The sequence below is a fragment of the Littorina saxatilis genome, unplaced genomic scaffold (assembly GCF_037325665.1).
Source record: "Littorina saxatilis isolate snail1 unplaced genomic scaffold, US_GU_Lsax_2.0 SUPER_6_unloc_1, whole genome shotgun sequence".
NCBI classification, from domain to species: domain Eukaryota; kingdom Metazoa; phylum Mollusca; class Gastropoda; order Littorinimorpha; family Littorinidae; genus Littorina; species Littorina saxatilis.
In genome coordinates, this window is record NW_027125698.1 from 206,467 (window position 1) to 223,966 (window position 17,500).

Consider the following 17,500-nt stretch of genomic DNA (forward strand, 5'->3'; position numbering starts at 1 on the left):
TCTAATATGCTGACTGTTAGCAAATGATAACAGACATGTCTCACAAACGATATCAGCATTCGCCTAAAAGGCTCATGCTTGATATCTTTTTTCTCGACATGTCTGTTATCATTTGCTAACAGTCAGCATATTAGAAATAACTCATACTAAAATATGATGACATATCATCAGGGTTGCCATTTCATTATTGAGATTGTAGTGAAAATTATCATCGTTTTCATGTGTAAGAACCATTTGTTCACTTAGCCACAATGTTGACATCAGCAGCCGTGCATCATCTGTAATGTAATGCTTGTATATAATATATTCTCTATCTACAGGTCATATCCCTCTCTGTCACTGTCTCTGCCTCTGTCTGTCTCTCTCTTTCTATGTCTCTCTCTCTCCCTCTCTGTCTCTCTCTTTCTATGTCTCTCTCTCTCCCTCTCTGTCTCTCTCTTTCTATGTCTCTATCTCTCTCCCTCTCTCTTTCTATGTCTCTCTCTCTCCCTCTCTGTCTCTCTCTGTCTATGTCTCTATCTCTCTCCCTCTTTGTCTCTCTCTTTCTATGTCTCTCTCTCTCCCTCTCTCTCTCTACTTGTATATGTCTCTCGCCCTATGTTGCTCCTTACTCGCTCTTCCCTATCCCCCCCCCCCCTTCTCTTCATCTCTATACCGTTTGAGAAATGTATTCTGTCATCGTACCCCTGTCCCTTCCCATCCTCCTGCCCCAATCCCTCCAAACTTTGAGGACCCCCCCCCCCCCCCCCCCAAAAAAAAAAAGATAAAAAAAAGGAAAGGGATGAAAACACGATCTTAAAAATACATCCCTATGGTTCACTTATCAACGAACATACCGAATAATTCTAAAGAATGTGACGTTGTAATTGCGACTCCTATTTTTCCGATTTCTACCCCCCCCCCCCCCCCCCCATCTGCCACTCGCAACGCGACACCTCCCCATTCACTGGTTTTAAAAGCTTTTAAAGAGAAGTAGGGTGTCGGGGCAGGATTACACCCTCAAGGCATCAAGAAAGATCAGTGGCATCACGATACATACCTATTCTTTACCACAACCGACTTTTAAAAGTTTTAAAACCCTTCAGTCTTTCGGTGGCCGCTCCTTGAAAAGGGTACGAGTGTGTGTGCAACACGTACAACTACTGAGTGAAAGAGGGGAGGGATTCTTTTAAAGGTACATGTGGTAACTATGGATTGCACCTTATCGCTTTAAGGGCAACTACTCTTGCATGACTGTTGCATGGAAGGGAACGCACTCTGCTGGAATAAAATGGCTGAAAGCATCACTGTGTTCCACGTGTCTTCCTTCTAGACCTAAACTGTCCTTTACTTCAGTACAGTATACTGTGTTTCCCGCGTCTTGAAATCAGTACAGATCCGTCAAGACTTTCACATAAAAATGCACACCCTTCCCCTTGGTTTAAACAGTGTTTATTCAACAATTCATAGATAATTCAACATAATACATGTTAAGGATCAACAACAAGCTCTTGAAAGCTTTTGGTGGTGACCCTAACAAGAGAATTTATCATACGGATATCTTGCGACGAGGCTTTGACAAATATTTCTTTAAACCAAAACAAACAAGAAACAAACAAAATATGCATACATCTATATATATATATATATATACGGCTTGTGTCTGTCTGTCTGTCTGTGTGTGTGTGTGTGTGTGTGTTCGCGATGCACGGCCAAAGTTCTCGATGGATCTGCTTCAAATTTGGTGGGCATATTCAGGTAGACCCCGGACACAACCTGGTCGATGAGAATTTTCAACACGTGCTCTCAGCGCGCAGCGCTGAACCGATTTTGGTTTTTCTGTAGATCCACTCCCAGTAACTCTTCCTTATCTTCTCCAGTGTTTTGCGTTTATCTCCCTTCCTTCGTGTGGCGTCAATCCATATTCCCGTTACTACGTTACTATTTTTAGAAGGTCACTGTACTGTCCAGAACGCGGCTTTCCTTGCATGTACCCGTAAGTTGTCCTCACTGTAAAAGTGCGGGTCGAATCTATTTATCGAAAAATCCACTGTCATCTATCTCTATCTACGGCTTCTCTCTGTGTGTGTGTGTGTGTGTGTGTGTGTGTGTGTGTGTGTGTGTGTGTGTGTGTGTGTGTGTGTGTGTGTGTGTGTGTGTGTGTGTGTGTGTGTGTAGGCAACACCTGTGAATTGTAGAGTTCTGTTTGTGATGGGGTCTGGCGGCTTTTGTCTCACTGTATGTTCTGGCCTTCCTTTGAGAAGCCATAACAGTTATTATAGGGCTTAGAAATAAGCTCTAAAATTCTCAATCCCGTTTGAGAGGACTTTGCCTTCAAAGGTAATTGTGGTGTTTCGGCACTCGGTTACATTTGACGTCGTCGAAAGGGAGTAACTCTTCCTTATCTTCTCCAGTGTTTTGCGCGTTTATCTCCCTTCCTTCGTGCGCCGGCGAAGCCGGCGTACACCCGGCAAAGCCGGGTCCCCGGCACAGCCGGGTATTCGGCTCTACTTCTTCCCGGCGAAGCCGGTAATCATCTAGTATGTATATATCATTGATAAACTTCCCCTTGTGACACTGAAAACATTAAGTTGCGCATTAAACTCGAGCCTTACTGAAAACTGAACTGCCTTGCTGATTCATTGCACAACTGCCATTCATAGCTGAATTTCATTGTTGTGTTCAGTTCCATTCTGTAAGTTCGGCAGATTGACTAACTGTATTAATTTCGCTTCACGCGAATTGTTTTCTTTTAATTCCATTTTTAAAATCAGTACTTTATTTACCCCCTTGTACATTCTTTCGTCTTTTTCATAAAAAAAGAAAAGGTTATCTTTGTCTCTGTGGAGAATACTTAATTTGACAATTCAGTTTAATTCTTTTCTTAGCCTAAGATAACAAGAGACAGAAGGAAACCCGACCCTCGTCAGAAGGACAGTGACTTTAAACGGAGGGACTTTCCTTGTGTGGGACATTGGCACTTAAAGCGGTGAGCTGATCTTTAGGGTCGCCATTAACACGCGTTTGCTAGTCAAGTGCAAACTTTAGACAAAGTAAGGGGAGAGGGGCGGGGGGGGGAGGGGGGAGGGGGGAGGGGGCTGGAGGCAGGGGGTGGATGGGGGGGGGAGGGGGTAGTTATGGGGGTTATCGGAGACATGATTATGGGGTGGGGGGGGATCTGTGGTGTCTTGTCTATTCCCTCCTCGTACTCTCTTCCTATCTACCTGCATAGATGTTCCTGTTTAGTCTGTGAAAGGTGGTAACGTTTTCTTGTGTGTGGATCTGAGAGCGAGCTCTGTGTGTGTGTGTGTGTGTGTGTGTGTGTGTGTGTGTTTGTGTGCGTGCGTGCGTGCGTGGTGCGTGCGTGCGTGCGTGCTTGCAAATGTTTCAAGGTTTCGTACACGAATCGTAACCAAGTTCGTGAGAGCGATAATGTCAAAATAAAATAACAAGGTAAGTAATCTTTGTGAATAAGGACATCAGTAAATGAGTGTTTTACGGAACCAGCTTCCTGGCAGCTAAAGCAGTCACGAGGTTTGTGAAAGAGTGCACACGTTTGTTTTTTTCTTTCTCACAAGTATTGAAATGAACGAGTGCTCTAAAAATAGACAAGAGAAAGTGAGAACTGTATGAAACCATATTCTGGCGCCTGAGCAGCAACGAGACGTAATCGCTCAAAATAATCTATTGATCACGACGTGTGTGAGTGGGCGTTAGGCGAAACCAATCACCTGGCACCCGAGAGAATAAAAAACATTGAAATGAAAAAACTGTCATTTTCTATCGGAAGCATTGGAATTAACAAGCGACTTTTGTCCGCTTTTTTCTTTCTGTCAAATTCAACAGCAACAGTTTCGAACATTGTTTCATAGACATACAAGCTTAAAAGAAAATCGATTTTATCTTCATGACATCAGCAGATCATTCTGGTTGCAATCACTAAAACCCGTCTGGTTATGAGGTCTTCTTTCAAAAGAGAAGCCATATAAACGGCACTTCATTTTTTCAGTAGATCTTGTCGTTGTTCACGTGTATTCTACGCAAGACGCAATCTTTCCCGTTTTGACAATCTTGTAAATCACCAGAGATCCGTTGAGGCTTTTACATAAGTTGAACAAATCTGTTCACATGGAGATATAACAACAATGTGTATTCTGTGCGTGTGTGTGTGTGTGTGTGTGTACAAGAACATGGCTCCTCTCATCACACGCACAAGTTCTGGTTTCTCGGACAGTCAAGTACAGTCAGACTTGTTGTATAACGACCATCCAAGAAACCGCCCAAAGGGGTCGTTACAGACAGGTTGTAGACAGGTTAACTATAAAGAAAAACAAAATCTTGTCTGACATCCTTGATGTGGTCGTTGTGGGCAGGTTGTCGCTTTGGGGAGGTGGTCGCATGGGCAGGTTTGACTGTATCTTAACCGCAAAAACTTGTCTGACATCTTGAGGTAGTCGTTGTGTGCAGGTTGTCTCTTTGGAGAGGTGGTCGCATGGACAGGTTTTACTGTATCTTAACCGCAAAAACTTGTCTGACATCTTGAGGTAGTCGTTGTGAGCAGGTTGTCTCTTTGGAGAGGTGGTCGCATGGACAGGTTTTACTGTGTCGTTAACCACCAGCCCTGGTCTCTATTTTGCAGCTTGTTCAAATCACCGGAAACACGGGGTGATAAATGTACAGCTTTAAATTGCACGTGAAGAAGTGGGTGCTTCATTGATATGCAGGGACAGTCCAGAAAGACACTCTAGAACCTTCCAACACTTTCGGGGGTCTGCTTGGCTAAGTGCGTATGATGGGTGCCGTTTGGATATATAGTTTTTACTTTCTTTCAGTTCATGTTTTAATAATTATGAATGTAGTTTTGTTCGATTGTGTGTAGCGTATTGAAACTAAGCTTTGCAGAATCGTAGCTCAAAGCAATCATTCTAACTTTGGAATTTGATTTATTCCGCAAACCTCACTTTCATGTGTAAGGGACATAACTACTTGGCGGATAGTTATTTTGTGAAGCTGTTGTTTAATTTTATCATAACTGAAGCAGTGTACCAGAAGTTTGTGAAAGCAGAGAAGAAAAAAAACTAATCAAACTGGCGCTTGTCCACAACTAAGCTGTCTCAACGCGAAGCCTTATTTTGGTCCCACTTACGAACAAAAACGTTATTATATTATCACATTTCCAACGGGATCATTTGACCTTCTCTGTATTGATGTGCCCTAGTTTGAGCTCAAAGAAATCCTTTCTATAAACGAACTACCACACTGTCACTTTCATGACCCCTTCTGTTGCTGGTATGTAGAGGACGTAAAAACGCAGTTCACAGATAATGTGTTTCAACGAAAACCTTGAATAATCAACATTCGCATCAGGAGATGTAATGTTTCTATTACCGTGCAAATACGTGCGTTTTTATGGTGTTTTGCAAAACAACAGCTGTGGTCATCATTATTGTCGAACGTAAATGAGGTTTCCAATTTCATAATTATAGGGGAAAAACTCAGCGTGCAAGGTAAACAGAGAAGCACAACATTTTGTTGATTTCATAACTGGCTCTGGACATGGTAACCTTCTCCGTGGCTTGCAATCGCCGTAAGAATGTAATTTGTTGATTTCATAACTGGCTCTGGACATGGTAACCTTCTCCGTGGCTTGCAATCGCCGTAAGAATGTAATTTGTTGATGTCATTACTGGCTCTGGACATGGTAACCTTCTCCGTGGCTTGCAATCGCCGTAAGAATGTAATTTGTTGATGTCATTACTGGCTCTGGACATGGTAACCTTCTCCGTGGCTTGCAATCGCCGTAAGAATGTAATTTGTTGATGTCATTACTGGCTCTGGACATGGTAACCTTCTCCGTGGCTTGCAATCGCCGTAAGAATGTAATTTGTTGATGTCATTACTGGCTCTGGACATGGTAACCTTCTCCGTGGCTTGCAATCGCCGTAAGAATGTAATTTGTTGATGTCATTACTGGCTCTGGACATGGTAACCTTCTCCGTGGCTTGCAATCGCCGTAAGAATGTAATTTGTTGATGTCATTACTGGCTCTGGACATGGTAACCTTCTCCGTGGCTTGCAATCGCCGTAAGAATGTAATTTGTTGATGTCATAACTGGTTCTGGACATGGTAACCTTCTCCGTGGCTTGCAATCGCCGTAAGAATGTAATTTGTTGATGTCATTACTGGCTCTGGACATGGTAACCTTCTCCGTGGCTTGCAATCGCCGTAAGAATGTAATTTGTTGATGTCATTACTGGCTCTGGACATGGTAACCTTCTCCGTGGCTTGCAATCGCCGTAAGAATGTAATTTGTTGATGTCATTACTGGCTCTGGACATGGTAACCTTCTCCGTGGCTTGCAATCGCCGTAAGAATGTAATTTGTTGATGTCATTACTGGCTCTGGACATGGTAACCTTCTCCGTGGCTTGCAATCGCCGTAAGAATGTAATTTGTTGATGTCATTACTGGCTCTGGACATGGTAACCTTCTCCGTGGCTTGCAATCGCCGTAAGAATGTAATTTGTTGATGTCATTACTGGCTCTGGACATGGTAACCTTCTCCGTGGCTTGCAATCGCCGTAAGAATGTAATTTGTTGATGTCATAACTGGTTCTGGACATGGTAACCTTCTCCGTGGCTTGCAATCGCCGTAAGAATGTAATTTGTTGATGTCATTACTGGCTCTGGACATGGTAACCTTCTCCGTGGCTTGCAATCGCCGTAAGAATGTAATTTGTTGATGTCATTACTGGCTCTGGACATGGTAACCTTCTCCGTGGCTTGCAATCGCCGTAAGAATGTAATTTGTTGATGTCATTACTGGCTCTGGACATGGTAACCTTCTCCGTGGCTTGCAATCGCCGTAAGAATGTAATTTGTTGATGTCATTACTGGCTCTGGACATGGTAACCTTCTCCGTGGCTTGCAATCGCCGTAAGAATGTAATTTGTTGATGTCATTACTGGCTCTGGACATGGTAACCTTCTCCGTGGCTTGCAATCGCCGTAAGAATGTAATTTGTTGATGTCATTACTGGCTCTGGACATGGTAACCTTCTCCGTGGCTTGCAATCGCCGTAAGAATGTAATTTGTTGATGTCATTACTGGCTCTGGACATGGTAACCTTCTCCGTGGCTTGCAATCGCCGTAAGAATGTAATTTGTTGATGTCATTACTGGCTCTGGACATGGTAACCTTCTCCGTGGCTTGCAATCGCCGTAAGAATGTAATTTGTTGATGTCATTACTGGCTCTGGACATGGTAACCTTCTCCGTGGCTTGCAATCGCCGTAAGAATGTAATTTGTTGATGTCATTACTGGCTCTGGACATGGTAACCTTCTCCGTGGCTTGCAATCGCCGTAAGAATGTAATTTGTTGATGTCATTACTGGCTCTGGACATGGTAACCTTCTCCGTGGCTTGCAATCGCCGTAAGAATGTAATTTGTTGATGTCATTACTGGCTCTGGACATGGTAACCTTCTCCGTGGCTTGCAATCGCCGTAAGAATGTAATTTGTTGATGTCATTACTGGCTCTGGACATGGTAACCTTCTCCGTGGCTTGCAATCGCCGTAAGAATGTAATTTGTTGATGTCATTACTGGCTCTGGACATGGTAACCTTCTCCGTGGCTTGCAATCGCCGTAAGAATGTAATTTGTTGATGTCATTACTGGCTCTGGACATGGTAACCTTCTCCGTGGCTTGCAATCGCCGTAAGAATGTAATTTGTTGATGTCATTACTGGCTCTGGACATGGTAACCTTCTCCGTGGCTTGCAATCGCCGTAAGAATGTAATTTGTTTGATCTGCGATGGTTTTCTCTCCACCCCAGTGCACAATCTTCGTGACAATCTGAAAGCATTTAACTTCTATGGAAAAAATGAAAAGCAATACTGAACAGAGAGAAATAAGCCGACGAGAGAGAAAGAGATAGTAAAAAAAAAAAAAAAAAGAGAGAGAGAGAGAGAGAGAGAGAGAGAGAGAGAGAGAGAGAGAGTGTGCGTGTGTGAGAGAGTGTGTGTGTGTGTGTGTGTGTGTGTGTGTGTGTGTGTGTGTGTGTGTGTGTGTGTGTGTGTGTGTGTGTGTTTTGTTTTGATATTATTGGTTTGCCCTTCCAATTACAAAACAAAACCCACTAGCTGGTTGACGTGTTATATCGATTGTTTTGTTTGAGTGATCAAGGGCAGATGGTCATAATGGAGAGGGGGAGAGAGAGAGAGAGTGATCAGGGGCAGATGGTCATAATGGAGAGGGGGTCGCCAGGCCGGTTCGACTGTCTTTAAATCCATGTCATCGCCGCTGGTTTCCATGAAACATGTGATCTGGTTTTTTTTGTAATGCTTATAATGCAATGTTCGCAGACAGTCAACCCGTGCACGTGTTCCCAGTTCTACTCTGCAGACCGACGAAGGGTTCGTACACAGTATCTACTCATAAAATCAAATGATATGATTAAAAGCTCTCGGATAAAAAATTTAAAAGTATGCACTTGCTGGCGTAACATGATTTGCTGCGGTACACAACTTTTTAGAACCTACTGCTAAAATCGTTATCAAAAATCAAGGTTATTCATACCTTTATTTACACCTTTGTTTTTATGTGTACCTATCATTTACGCTATATTTACCTTTGCACGTTATTTATACCTTTATGTTATTCATACTTATCTTGCTTAAACCGTAGTTTTGACGAAACGCCGCCCACAAAAACTTCTTCCTTCAACACGTGTCCCGTTGTTCCGAACTAGCAGGGAAGCGTGAGGTGACAATGTGAAGGAATGGGGGAACCTCACGATAGATTGTTATTCAAGCACGGGTATTATACGGGTGGCCGGGGGAGAGGCGGGGGGCTGTATGCATATTGATGCTACCCTGTCGTGTGGTGAAGAGGTCCTCAGCACACATCCTTTCAGGGCCAGAGCCACCTGATCTCAGGTAAAGTGTGTGACACTTGTTCTCGCCGCACCTGTAAGCGGAAAGGGCGACGTTTAGGTCTGTGTTTGTTTGTTATTTTTGTTATCAACTCAAATCACATCGTATCCTATAGTCGCTTATAATGGCAATGACAATGCCAAAGACAATGACAATTTTTGTTTTGTTACGAGGATAATGGTATAAGCACACATTGGTTGAATTTTTACGAGTTTTGTGAGCCTTTTGCCTGCTATGTCGTGTGACTTTCATTTGTCAATTCATCCTCTGACTTTAGGAGATAATTTACTTATAATTATGTTCAACTGGTGTTACTCACTAAAATGTCGGATTCAAGGAGAATGGGTCGAAAATGTTTGCAGACATTTCTGGCAATTTAACCTCAAAAGAAGAGTAGTGGGTACACGTAAATTATATTTTACCAATGCCATAATGTTGGCTGGTTCACGCCGTTTCCAAGTTATTTCTCGCGTGTATTCTATTCTCCTAGCATCTAAGCCGATTACAAAAGTTTGCGGGAAAGGATGCCTTTTAAGTATGCTATTCAATGGAATTTTATGAGTTTTGCTTGTATTGTCCTGACTTTCACAAACAATTGATAACATGGTGTCAAAGTAAAGATAGTTCAAAATATAACGTGTACAACAATGTTACGGCTGCACAGGTCAAAACACTAACATTTATCTCAATCATAATGCTATTTATGGGCCAACAATGATAATTATATTTTTTAATGTCTTTTATACATCTCGAAAAATTATGGTTTTAACGAAGCTAAAAATACTTTATTGGGCCACACTTTTGAAGGCCCAAGTTGTGTTCATTAACGCGTGTACAATAAAAACACAGGTCAAAAACATAGAACTGCAAATGACAAATTATCTAGGTAAGGCGAGAACACAGTCATGAAAACAGTGTCCGCTGTTTCTGAACTCCAATCCAACCTGTTGCCATCCATAAACTCCACAAGAGCTCCATTTACCCCTGAGATCCTCCCCATTGAAAGTCGCTACCCTTCCACCCCTTTCAAAGACTACCCGCGTACTCGGGTATCTGAAAAGCAAGAAAGGGAGGAGGGTAGGGGAGAAAAGGGGGCGGGGACGGAGGGACAGAACAGAAAGAGAGATGGAGGGGAAACTGAAACTCCACACACGCAGACGCAGGGGGGTTGAATATTGTACGGTGTGTGTGTCTGAAAGTCGAGCGAATGGGTTTTGCGATTCTAAAGACAAGAAAATAAGGGGGTGCAGTGGCTGGATTGTTTTCTTCATTTTTTTGAAAATTCAGAAAGGAGTAATGAATGGAGTTGTGGAAGAATGTGTGCGAATAATGTGGAGGTAGAAGGGGGGGGGGGGGGGTATTGAGGGGTAGGGGAAGAAATAAAGAGAGATTAACGAGAAGAATTAAACCATAACAAGGACGGGGGAGGTGGGAGTAAGAAGGGGGACAAAGGAGGGGGATTTTTTGGTTACTAGAAAAGAAGTGTCATGATTGGGAAACGAGAATAAGATTCGAGAGGAGGGGGGGGGGGGGTGGAGAAGGGAGGAGGTGGGGTTGCATTAAACTTGACTTTCCGAGTGAAAACAGTGTGTGGGAAGAAGGGAAGGGGGGGGGGGTGTGTGTACGTGGACTTCCATTGTTGTAAATGGGTAATCGAGAGAGAGAGAGAGAGAGAGAGATAGAGAGAGAGATAAAGAGAGAGAGACAGAGATAGAGAGAGAGATAGAGAGAGACAGAGATAGATAGAGAGATCAAATCAAATCAAATCAAATTTTATTTTACGAGGGTTGTGGGAGAGAGAGAGAGAGAGAGAGATAGAGAGAGAGAGAGAGAGAGAGAGAGAGAGAGAGAGAGAGAGAGAGAGAGAGAGAGATACAGACAGAGACAGAGACAGAGACAGCGACAGAGAGACAGAGATAGACAGAGAGAGAGACAGAGAGAGAGACAGAGAGAGACAGACAGACAGACAGACAGACAGAATGAGAGACAGACAGACAGACAAACAGACAGGCAGAGAGAGACATACAGCCTGGGGATAGAAAGACAGACAGGGAGGCAGACAGAAAGCACAGTTGTAAGGACATGAAGCATACAATAACAGTCATTATTATTCGTTGGATCAAACCGTAAACCACGAGGCGGCAGGCGCGTGAATGGAAAACCACAACCCTCCTCACCTCCCCCCCCCCCCCTTCTTTCCTTCCCATCCGGCCCCACCCACACCCCTTCTAACAAACACGTCATACAGTTCGGGGATTTAAACCGCGGGACGGTTGCTGGGTAGGATTCAAATTTCGTACGATATGCAAACGCTTTTGAAAGGAAGCTGCCAAACAAGTAAATGAATGGCTCACGGTTTTGTGGAAAACGTTGTGTTCGTGGTTATCAAGTTCTCCGTTGCACTTCTAAGCTGCATGGGCATAGAACTGAGCAAGACACAAAAGTTCGAAGCATGCCGCAGTTTTGTTGAGGAATGTGGGTATTGGTAGTTGCAGCTTTACTGTTTGCAAAATAACGAATAAGCACCGAGGTATCAAATTTAAATTCACTGTCTTCTAACAGTTTTCATGTATCCATATGTACCCCGTTAATAGGTATACGACCAATATATCGATTTTATTTGACAGCGAACTGTCCCCCCCCTGTCAATACTGTAAGCATTGCTGTAAATAGCAACGTGTCGTCATCATGCGATGGAACGTCAAACCTCTTCACTCTATAGTTTTGTGTCTTGCTCAGTTGTTTAGTTACCATGGTTATCAAATCGTCGTTGCGGTCGTCGCTGTCGTTTATTATCATAGTTCCCAGTGTATTGTCGTCGTCGTCGTTGAAATCATCGTTTTCGTCATCAGTGATGCTTATCACTATCGTCTTCATCGCCACCATCAAGCTACTCCCCCATTGTAGGCCTGCTATTCTGACGTCATGTCTAGGTCTTACAACCCCCCATTGTAGGCCTGATGTTCTGACAGTCATGTCTAGGTCTTACAACCCCCCATTGTAGGCCTGATGTTCTGACAGTCATGTCTAGGTCTTACAACCCCCCATTGTAGGCCTGATGTTCTGACAGTCATGTCTAGGTCTTACAACCCCCCATTGTAGGCCTGATGTTCTGACAGTCATGTCTAAGTCTTACAACCCCCCATTGTAGGCCTGATGTTGTGACAGTCATGTCTAGGTCTTACAACCCCCCATTGTAGGCCTGATGTTGTGACAGTCATGTCTAGGTCTTACAACCCCCCATTGTAGGCCTGATGTTGTGACAGTCATGTCTAGGTCTTACAACCCCCCATTGTAGGCCTGATGTTCTGACAGTCATGTCTAGGTCTGACAACCCCCCCCCATTGTAGGCCTGATGTTCTGACAGTCATGTCTAGGTCTTACAACCCCCCCATTGTAGGCCTGATGTTCTGACAGTCATGTCTAGGTCTGACAACCCCCCCCCCCCCCCCCCATTGTAGGCCTGATGTTCTGACAGTCATGTCTAGGTCTTACAACCCCCCCATTGTAGGCCTGATGTTCTGACAGTCATGTCTAGGTCTGACAACCCCCCCCCCCCCCCCATTGTAGGCCTGATGTTCTGACAGTCATGTCTAGGTCTTACAACCCCCCCATTGTAGGCCTGATGTTCTGACAGTCATGTCTAGGTCTGACAACCCCCCCCCCCCATTGTAGGCCTGATGTTCTGACAGTCATGTCTAGGTCTTACAACCCCCCATTGTAGGCCTGATGTTCTGACAGTCATGTCTAGGTCTGACAACCCCCCATTGTAGGCCTGATGTTCTGACAGTCATGTCTAGGTCTGACAACCCCCCATTGTAGGCCTGATGTTCTGACAGTCATGTCTAGGTCTTACAACCCCCCCCCCCCCCCCCATTGTAGGCCTGATGTTCTGACAGTCATGTCTAGGTCTGACAACCCCCCCCCCCCCCCCATTGTAGGCCTGATGTTCTGACGTCATGTCTAGGTCTTACAACCCCCCATTGTAGGCCTGATGTTCTGACAGGCATGTCTAGGTCTTACAACCCCCCATTGTAGGCCTGATAATCTGACAGTCATGTCTAGGTCTTACAACCCCCCATTGTAGGCCTGATGTTCTGACAGTCATGTCTAGGTCTTACAACCCCCCATTGTAGGCCTGATGTTCTGACATTCATGTCTAGGTCTTACAAACCCCCCATAGTAGGCCTGATGTTCTGACTGTCATGTCTAGGTCTTACAACCCCCCCATTGTAGGCCTGATGTTCTGACGTCATGTCTAGGTCTTACAACCCCCCCATTGTAGGCCTGATGTTCTGACGTCATGTCTAGGTCTTACAACCCCCCATTGTAGGCCTGATGTTCTGACAGTCATGTCTAGGTCTTACAACCCCCCATTGTAGGCCTGATGTTCTGACATTCATGTCTAGGTCTTACAACCCCCCATTGTAGGCCTGATGTTGTGACAGTCATGTCTAGGTCTTACAACCCCCCCATTGTAGGCCTGATGTTCTGACAGTCATGTCTAGGTCTTACAACCCCCCCCCCATTGTAGGCCTGATGTTCTGACAGTCATGTCTAGGTCTTACAACCCCCCATTGTAGGCCTGATGTTCTGACAGTCATGTCTAGGTCTTACAACCCCAGATTGTAGGCCTGATGTTGTGACAGTCATGTCTAGGTCTTACAACCCCCCATTGTAGGCCTGATGTTGTGACAGTCATGTCTAGGTCTTACAACCCCCCCATTGTAGGCCTGATGTTCTGACAGTCATGTCTAGGTCTGACAACCCCCCCATTGTAGGCCTGATGTTCTGACAGTCATGTCTAGGTCTTACAACCCCCCCATTGTAGGCCTGATGTTCTGACAGTCATGTCTAGGTCTTACAACCCCCCCATTGTAGGCCTGATGTTCTGACATTCATGTCTAGGTCTTACAACCCCCCATTGTAGGCCTGATGTTCTGACAGTCATGTCTAGGTCTTACAACCCCCCATTGTAGGCCTGATGTTCTGACAGTCATGTCTAGGTCTTACAACCCCCCCATTGTAGGCCTGATGTTCTGACAGTCATGTCTAGGTCTTACAACCCCCCATTGTAGGCCTGATGTTCTGACGTCATGTCTAGGTCTGACAACCCCCCATTGTAGGCCTGATGTTCTGACAGTCATGTCTAGGTCTTACAAGAAGGGTTCCGCTGTACCTCCCCACAACTCTTCAGTTGTCGCCACCCCCCCCCCCCCTCCCCACCCCCCACCCCCGTCTTTGGCGTCGTCGTATTCATAGAAGTTATCGTCCTCAAGGTCGTTATCGTTGTCCTCTCCGCTGTTGTCGACTAGATCACGTAGCTGTTATTCATAGCAGCAGGAGAATGATAACTGAGTCGCAGTTTTGCCGCAAAGGCGACCAAGTTATCTTGTTCCTACGTAGTTATACAGAACTTCCATGATGAACCCAATGATAGTGTGTGGATCCTGCTAACTCTAAAGCTGCGACAATTAGATCAGACAGGAATAGTCTGCTCTGCTATTGTAAATCTGTACAGCATGCGGACTACATGGTTTTCAACAATGAGTCGTGTTGATGGCTCCTAAGTCATAACAGTCCCCCAACCTCCTCCTCATTATCCGTACCCCTCCACTTCCCCCCTTCCTACCCTCTCCCCCTTTTACCCTACTCTTCCCCGAGTTGGAACAAACCTGCCATTGTCTGTTACAATGTACACATGCCAGTTACAAGACCGACATACTCAGAAACAAACCGTCAAAAGCAAAGACAAACAAACCCGTGCATCCATTTCCTCCTGATATCGAGCAGACACGGGGTGTTTAAGTTAAAGATACCTTCCTCCCCGCAGTGTAAACGATCGTGTACACCACCACATATCGGTCCAGGATTTTGCTAAAGGATAAGAGCATGTTTCCACTTGGACATATACTAAAAAAAAAGGGCGGGGATGTAGCTCAGTTGGTAGCGCGCTGGATTTGTATCCAGTTGGCCGCTGTCAGCGTGAGTTCGTCCCCACGTTCGGCGAGAGATTTATTTCTCAGAGTCAACTTTGTGTGCAGACTCTCCTCGGTGTCCGAACACCCCCGTGTGTACACGCAAGCACAAGACCAAGTGCGCACGAAAAAGATCCTGTAATCCATGTCAGAGTTCGGTGGGTTATAGAAACACGAAAATACCCAGCTTGCTTCCTCCGAAAGCGACGTATGGCTGCCTAAATGGCGGGGTAAAAACGGTCATACACGTAAAAGCCGTGGGAGTTTCAGCCCATGAACGAACAAACAAACAAACTAAAAAAAAAAAAAAGAAGAACATTACTTGCTGAATTGATTTTGTGTCCAATGTTTCGCTTACGACATTATTTAAAGTATGTCCAAATCTGTGATGGTATATATATAAGACAGTCTACACAATAATGAAGAGATGCGTCTTTAAACGGACACCGTGATGTTCGTACATTATGATCCTACACTCCTATGTGAACGCACGTACCAACGCTTTGAGGCAGAAAGCGGTAGAAGGGTGCTGGGTTTCAAAACCCATTATTGTCTGTGTTTGAGTTTTCGATGCAGCCTTACCACCAGGTAAAGAAAGATCCGTGCATGGAGATAATGCAGGCTGTGTTGTATAGTCTCAAGAAGAGCGTGACGGAATACCTCCTAGTTTTCTCTACAAATCGATCAGAGGTCTATGGATTTTGGTGGACCAAAACAATTGGTGTTCGTTTTCGTTTTTGACCCCATGAAATCGAATGCGGATCTTTTACCGTGTTCGTATTCGTTTTTGACCCCATGTAAACGAATGTAGTTATTTCACTGTGATTGTGTTCGTGCGAATGCGAATGCGATTCTTTCTTCGTGTTCGTTTCCGTTTCTAACCCCATGAAAACTGTGATTGTTTACGTGCAGTGTACAATTGATTGCTTGTGGTATACATTATATCGGTGCGTGTTGGGTGTTTTGAACCTTTGAGGTGATAGATTATGTGTGGCAATTGGGGTGGATGGTTCGATTTACTAGATGTGAGGTTTTCTTATGCGAGCGCACGTGCGTGCGCGTGTGTGTATTATACTTGGCCTTGTGTTGTCCCTGCGTTGGGGTTCTAACATACCCACCAAACGCATGGGTAACGTTCGCTTTCTTTACCTTGCAAAACAGTAAACAGGTGTGAAGTTTTGTCTTCAACATGAGCCACCTATGTTACGGCTTCGGAGAACTTATGTTTTTTAATGGTATGGTTAGAAATGAAAACCTTTTTGGGGAAAGTGATCGGTATACTGCTAGTGTCCTTTTAATGTTACTCCCAACCGATTTTCTTACGAATTTGTTCACCAAGAATCGGCTTAGAAGTGGGTGAGGCAAAATCGACGAGGAGTTGGTCCTGTTGCCATCACCACATACAACTGTTTACTGAGCTTATTACACCCCCGGTATAGGGGTGTGTATAGGATTCGGTCGATGTGTTTGTTTGTTTGTGTGTTTGTGTTCGCATATAGATCTCAAGAATGAACGGACCGATCGTCACCAAACTTGGTGAACAGGTTCTATACATTCCTGAGACGGTCCTTACAAAAATTGGGACCAGTCAAACACACGGTTAGGGAGTTATTGGTGGATTAAGATTCTACAAGGACTTATAGAGGGACATATTAATGGTCAAAGGGAAATAACCTTCTCAGTTGGTGGCAGTGAGAATGGTAAGGACGGGGGTGTTTTTCCTACCTCGGAGGAATTTCTTGTTTAATTTCCTGTTTTGTGTGTGTTTAACTTTGGTTTTATTCTCATTGGTTTGCCCTGCCACTTTAAAAACACTAGTTCGACGTGTTATATCGATTATTTTGTTTTGTTTTTAATCAACCATTCAATTCTCTGACTGACCTGTCTTGTTCTCATGTTTTCACTGGTTCCCTCACTACACAATTCCTGTTCCACCTGAGTCCTTCACTATAGGCGGCACGTCAGTTTCAAACGTTCATGGGAGTACCTTGTTGTTGTTCTTTCTCCCTAATCCACTACCGACCTCCTTTTGACCCGAGTCACCTCAACGTTTAAAGCTCCATTGCGAAGGACCCCCACCGCAAAATTAATAGATAATATCCCGTGGCCATCTTGTCTATCGGATACGAGGAACAACAAGTCACTCAAGTTTGTGTCTTCTGTATGATTCGGGCCATCTTCGCGACTTTCATAAGGGTTTGTTTTTTCATCTTCAGTTTGTTTGTCCGTAGGTCGCTTGGGATGGACAGCTTGATCCACAGCCTGCTTGTGGAAACTAAACTGCAGGGTTTCTTGTGGAATAGACTGCAGGGTTTCCTGTGGAATAGACTGCAGGGTTTCCTGTGGAATAGACTGCAGGGTTTCCTGTGGAATAGACTGCAGGGTTTCCTGTGGAATAGACTGCAGGGTTTCCTGTGGAACAGACTGCAGGGTTTCCTGTGGAATAGACTGCAGGGTTTCCTGTGGAATAGACTGCAGGGTTTCCTGTGGAATAGACTGCAGGGTTTCCTGTGGAATAGACTGCAGGGTTTCCTGTGGAACAGACTGCAGGGTTTCCTGTGGAATAGACTGCAGGGTTTCCTGTGGAATAGACTGCAGGGTTTCCTGT

The 17,500-nt window shown here is 44.6% G+C and overlaps 1 protein-coding gene across 1 annotated transcript in view; it reads right to left on the minus strand.

The window, feature by feature from the left end:
• Nucleotides 1-17,500, minus strand: part of LOC138954143 (proteoglycan 4-like) — a 49,849-nt gene that overhangs the window by 1,023 nt on the left and 31,326 nt on the right. Inside the window, exons 2-3 of the mRNA XM_070326045.1 lie at nt 17,020-17,500; nt 14,141-14,238 (exon numbers count right to left, since the gene is read on the minus strand). The exon at nt 17,020-17,500 is cut by the window's right edge and continues 1,124 nt beyond it. Of these exons, the coding sequence (XP_070182146.1) occupies nt 14,141-14,238; nt 17,020-17,500 (579 nt within the window). The remainder of the gene's footprint in view (nt 1-14,140; nt 14,239-17,019) is intronic.